Source organism: Boleophthalmus pectinirostris, unplaced genomic scaffold (genome assembly GCF_026225935.1).
Source record: "Boleophthalmus pectinirostris isolate CB_2022bp ecotype Guang Dong unplaced genomic scaffold, ASM2622593v1 HiC_scaffold_16, whole genome shotgun sequence".
NCBI lineage: Eukaryota > Metazoa > Chordata > Actinopteri > Gobiiformes > Gobiidae > Boleophthalmus > Boleophthalmus pectinirostris.
Genome location: NW_026571095.1, coordinates 30,472,096 through 30,477,481, shown reverse-complemented (window position 1 = coordinate 30,477,481; position 5,386 = coordinate 30,472,096). Strand labels below are relative to the sequence as shown.

General features: G+C 38.3%; 1 protein-coding gene across 2 annotated transcripts; it reads right to left on the bottom strand.

Annotated features, from left to right (window-relative positions):
- LOC110153570 (CD209 antigen-like protein 2) lies at positions 1-4,768 on the bottom strand. Of its 2 annotated transcripts, XM_055151543.1 has the most exons (9): positions 4,610-4,768; positions 3,888-3,968; positions 3,745-3,813; positions 3,550-3,612; positions 3,416-3,478; positions 2,980-3,048; positions 2,046-2,188; positions 1,431-1,534; positions 1-1,357 (listed from the first exon to the last, which is right to left on the bottom strand). In XM_055151543.1, exons 1-9 carry the CDS (start codon positions 4,689-4,691, stop codon positions 1,213-1,215), a joined length of 819 nt encoding a protein of 272 aa, XP_055007518.1. In that variant the 5' UTR covers positions 4,692-4,768; the 3' UTR covers positions 1-1,212. The 2 variants fall into 2 exon arrangements, with proteins under 2 accessions (XP_055007518.1, XP_055007519.1); XM_055151544.1 differs by lacking the exons at positions 3,416-3,478; positions 3,550-3,612.
- Between the last annotated feature and the right edge of the window lie 618 nt (positions 4,769-5,386).

Sequence of the window (5,386 nt, the reverse complement as noted above, 5' to 3'; positions counted from 1 at the left end):
TCACTTTATCACTTTTATGGATCACTTTGAGGACGACATTTGTTCAATAGCTGTTTAACTTGAAATAACTTTTGTTTGTTGTTACAGTTTTTTCAATTATTTCAGTTCCTATAAAATCAACATTTTATAAAGAGAGACAAAGACATTGATTTTGATAAATCTTTGCAGTCTTTAAGGTCCTGCATAAATATACACTGAAAACCAAAACAACCTTTCTGCGTTGAATTGACAAAATTTTCTCGCGTCATTGTCACAAATATGTTTTGTTTTGAACAAAATGTTGTCTAAATACACAAGAACATAAAGAGCTGTCACAGTGAAAGAGACACAAGTGTCTGAGACTTGTGTTCATATTAACCCACTCTACATGATCCTGATTTTTTTTTTTTTTTTTCGCTACTTTGTCCATCAAAAAAATCCTATTCATAACATAGAGCCTGACTACAGATTCACTCCTGTAACCGTGAGCATCAGGAGCCTCATTTTAGCAGCTCTAAAACATTATGGGTGATGTCACACTCGCTTAGTCCACTTCTTTTATACAGTCTATGGCCACACCACGCCTTCAGTCTGCTCTGCTTCACCTGATATTTAGCCACGCCACACACCAAGCCTGTATCGTGCCTGGTACCCACAGGCATGAGCAGGTAGTGATTACACACGGGTGGGTCAGGTAAATCAAATGAATGATGAAAAAAGTGAAAAGAAAAGATAAGTGCAGTTTTCCCGGTCTTTTCCTGGAACAATGGCAGACCAAGTTGAGAGAGTGACTTTAGTGTATTTATTACATATAACTGATCAGCGGAGGTGATCAGCTCACCGCCTGTGCTCCTGGTTTAGTCCGGGACTATTGGGCTGTCGGACTAATGGGCTGACCCTGATTTATCACGGGCACAGTCGAGTAACATGTGAAATGTTAACGGGTCCAGGCAGGTACAGATTTAACTTTGATATAATCACGGGTTAACAAGCGAGTGTGGTGCTGGACTGTGCAGTTTACTTTTCTAGAGTTTTTCTAATAAAATAAATTTGTCTCTGTTTCATTTTAACCACCAACCACAATATAAATCTTACGCATATTTTTTTCATGTGATATTTTTACTTTTTGAGGGGGGCTCCAGTACAACTACTACTACCACTGTGATGAAACACACACACACACACACAATGTGGATAAGTCATATTATGTATGAGTAAATATTGAAATAAACCTTAAAATGTCAGTCTCTTTTGGCAGATACACAGAAGCTTTTCAGTACAGGATTCGTCATTCCAGGTGTTCCCGGTGCCTCTGAAGTTGGTTTCAACACAGAACTCATCATTGTGTTCGTTATTTGGCTCTCCACTGTACCAAAATCTGAAAGTCATTAAATAAGAGTTTAAAATCACTTCTGAAACTCAGTGTTGGTTTAAAATGTTGCTGTGTGAACCTTGTGTTGAGCTGAGAGCCGTCCACCCATCTCCACTTTCTAGGTTCAGACTGGGTTGCAGTCAGTCCAATCCATCGGCGCCCGCTGAATGTACTCGCAAATGTCTGTAGAAACAGTAAAAGCCACATTCAGGGATCTGAAGGCGTCAGCTGTGAGAAACAAGCATTTAACCTAAATAAAACACGCCTCATTTCTCTGGGACTCGCACACCAAACTGGAGAGTGAGTTTTGATACGACAGGCTCTGTGCACAACAGCACCAGTTAGCTCCGGTCTCTGGGGACTCTATGGTTTTGCAGAGCATAAATAGTGACAGGTCACACAGTGGACCGCGAGCTGTGGGTGGATGACAATGACATGTGAATACTTCACCAGGAGACACTCATGTCAAGAAAGGTAAATCTTTGTGTCTTAATGCAAATTTTTGAGACTAGTACATATCAACAAACTGAAATAAGCTACTCAAAAAAATATCCAGGTCGTCTTTGCTACATATTTCATTACATTTGACATTTGAATAGAAGTTATCATTTGCATCAAGCTTAATCTTCTCACAATAAACACACATTTTATGTTGTGACATCCTTTGTGGAAACTGTGGTGTTTAGCTCCAGACCTGCTCCTGGACACTTGTGATGATGATGAGATCTGCTCCTCTCTGCTGACAGTACTGCCGGCTCTGCTCCCAGCTCTGTGCTGTGGTGGAGCCCAGGTACACACTGCCTTGGAAATACACCCAACCTTCAGACGCGTAATTATCTGAAAATAGAAATGATACAGACACTGAAATGAGACTAAACTGGGAGCCTAAAGTCCACCACACACTTCAGGATCTTTGAGTGATTTTTTAAACGTGAAAATAAAAGTGAAGACAAGACATGAGGAGAGAAAAGATTTAAAATCTTACTATTTATCTCTTTATTATTTCTCAAATGTAGTTCAGAAAATGTTTTCCACAAATAGAAAGCTGTGGATTTATGGATTTATGTAAACATGACACGTGTGAGGAACTGCGCTCACCTGTATCACCTCTTGTATATTGCTGAGATATTTTTACTACTTATTTGTATTTGATTTTATTGTTACTTGCACATATAGATTTATATAATTATGCCTTATTTGACACAAGTCTCTTGCTATTTTTGCTACTCATTTAGTATTTATTATTAGCATTTACTTTTTTTTCTCTTTGTCATTACAATATTGTTGATTTGTGAGCTTCTGTGCCCAAGTAATTTCCCTTGTGGATCATTAAAATTTATCTAAGTCAAAGATTGTGATGACGATATGACGGAGCCGCTCAGTCGCACTGACTCCACACACGAGGAGCACAGGGGCCCATGCCTCCCTGAAGTCTGAGAGAAGCAAATAATCCTGTAGTGTTCATCCGTCTGAAGGATTTGTGCAGGACTAAAATAAGACCAAACCAAATTTAAACTGGGTCTCCAACTGGGCCCAAACCAGAATCAACCCAGACTTACTTAACTTCATTATATTCTATCTGTTTTTATGGCAGCCTCTTAGATTCACTAGAGCAGACTTCTACTCACCTATGTCCTGCAGTCTTCGCTTCAGTTTTTCTCTTTCTTCAGCTAGCTCTTGGGTCCTGGTTTCAAGCACTGCAAAATTAAAAAAATTTAAGTAAATGCATTAAATCCAGTGTCTCAGACAAGGGTATGTATCATGTTCTCTTTTAACCGTGTTTATAAACTAATGTGGCCTATTGTAAAAAGAGGCTGTCCTCTTTTTGAAACTGGCCTCCCATTTTTGTCCTTCACTTTCTCCAGGGTAATTTGGAGCTTGGTTTTTGTCCATTTTTGCAGAGAGCTCCTTGTGAAAAACACGTCCGACTGCGATAAATGAATTTCTCTCTTTTTTATCTTTTTTTTTTTTTTTTTTGATGTGAAGCTTGTGCAGTGGGTTCGCTGTGTTCATGGCTGAATAGACATTCACTCACATTCACATCAACAGTGGCAGTTTACTTACAGGACTGATGTTTCTCCAGTTCATTTCTTGAGCTGGACAGAGATTGCTGACACTCTTTGAAGGCTGAAAAAGGGCACAGTGTTTGTAACAGAACATTTGAACAGCATGTGTCTCAAGTTCCTCATTTTACTCACATGAATGGCTTTTCTGCAGCTTATCTTTTTGCTTCGACAGGTCTTGGCGAGTACTTTGAAGAACTAACAATAAGTGAAAAGAAAAGGCATAGGTGTAATTAAATAATTGAGTTTGTTTTCATTACATATATTCTTGTTTTGCTAATTAAATGTTTGAGAGTAAAGGTTAAAGAGATGATGTATAATTCCATTTACGTTTCTCAAGTGTGTCCCTCTCAGCAGTTACATTGTCACATGGGCTCATGTCGATGTCTGGAGGAAGGTCTACAAATCCAAAAGTGATTTATTTTTTTGGGGCTGTGATTATTAATATTGTTTTACTTCATTATGTGACTCACAGAGACGTAAATAAACATTGAGAGAAGCTTGTATGATGCACAGAAGACCAAAGCTGATGCAGACCAGGAGAATCCATTTCCCTACAAACATAATGTTAATGATCAGAGAGGAAAGAACATTTTAAATTCCTATATTATACAAATGGATTTTTGTGAGCTTTAAGCCATGTAGTTTCCTCATTATAACATACTTGAAGTTGTGTTTTGTTTCATTCACACACAGGACAGCACCTTTGGGAACAGGCTGCTGTCCCACACACATCCCTTTAACTGATAAAAACAAAAGGATGAACTGCTATGTTGTTACGTTTGTTTCATTGTTGCTACTGCCGAAAATTTTATTTCCTCAATAAAGTCTCTATCTGTGTTTGAGTGAACCTGAATCATTAGTTTACATCTCCAAAGCTCCAAATGCTCTGTTCCACCTGGTGATGTCATGGGAGTTTTCATCTTAACAGCTCCTTTTACCTTTAGTTCAGTAGAGATTGACAATTCCAGGTCTGAAATCATCCAGTTTTACTCAAGTGAAGGTGTATGGAGATTAAAAACACATGACATCACAAGGTGGAACAGAGTGTTTTTGGTTTGAAGAACTCATCTTAAATATGCAGGGTTTGTGTGACAAATATGTGTGAATGAAACAAAACACAACAATATGCTTTAATGAGGATCCAACATTATAACAGATCAAAAAAGTAAGAGAGTAAGAGTAATAGTCTTACCTGGTTTGGTGGCAGTCTGTGAATCAGAGACACTTCCAGAGTTTCTCCTGTTCCTTCTGTCATGAACCCTACGCTCCTCCATCTTCTCTCTGCAGACTCAGGTCTGATGTAAATGTGAGCTGGAGCTCTGCAGCACAGAGCTTTTACTACAATGAAGTCTGTGCTTTTTTTGTGGTTTTACGGGTTCCTCATTTTTTCAAAGTGAACAGTGACATTCAGCAGTACATCACATTAGTCAGAGAGGTGCATGCTACAACAGAACTAACAAGAATCACTTTCACTGCAGTATCTCCTTACACAAATTAAAGTTCAATTATCATGATTGACTTTTAAAACCGGCAACAATTTTCTATTGCACTTGTGAGAAGTTTCTTGTGAAAGAATTTCTGTGTTATTTTAAATATTATATAATATCATTTGTGTGTGTGATTAGAGTTATCAACAATTGCGTTTTGGGGTTTTCCGTTCTGACAAAAAGCAACATTGGCTTTTTGTTTCTGTCTTGTTTTGTTGTTTTCAAGCTGTATCAGGTGATCTTGCTGATGTGTCAGCTGACTCATTAAGATAATGTACCGGGAGAAACAACGTAATGGTAAACGTCATGAGTTTAACATAATGTACTGTATTGTTATCTGTGAAATGACTTCAATAAAAGCTGCTGTTGGGGAGTAGCTGTCAGAGAGTAGGGTCAGACAGTGTTACTGACAGCTGTCTCCTTGCGCAAGTAAATTACCGTCTCGTTTTGGTGTGTCTTATTTAATGTAATTTGATGTCTTA

Excerpts from the sequence above, each read along its gene's own strand:
- LOC110153570 (XM_055151543.1), bottom strand. The coding sequence starts at position 4,691 with ATGGAGGAGCGTAGGGTTCATGACAGAAGGAACAGGAGAAACTCTGGA. Across the intron at positions 3,479-3,549 it reads GCTGCAGAAAAGCCATTCAT|CCTTCAAAGAGTGTCAGCAA; the intron begins GTGAGTAAAATG and ends GCCCTTTTTCAG. Across the intron at positions 2,189-2,979 it reads GCGAAGACTGCAGGACATAG|ATAATTACGCGTCTGAAGGT; the intron begins GTGAGTAGAAGT and ends TTCTATTTTCAG.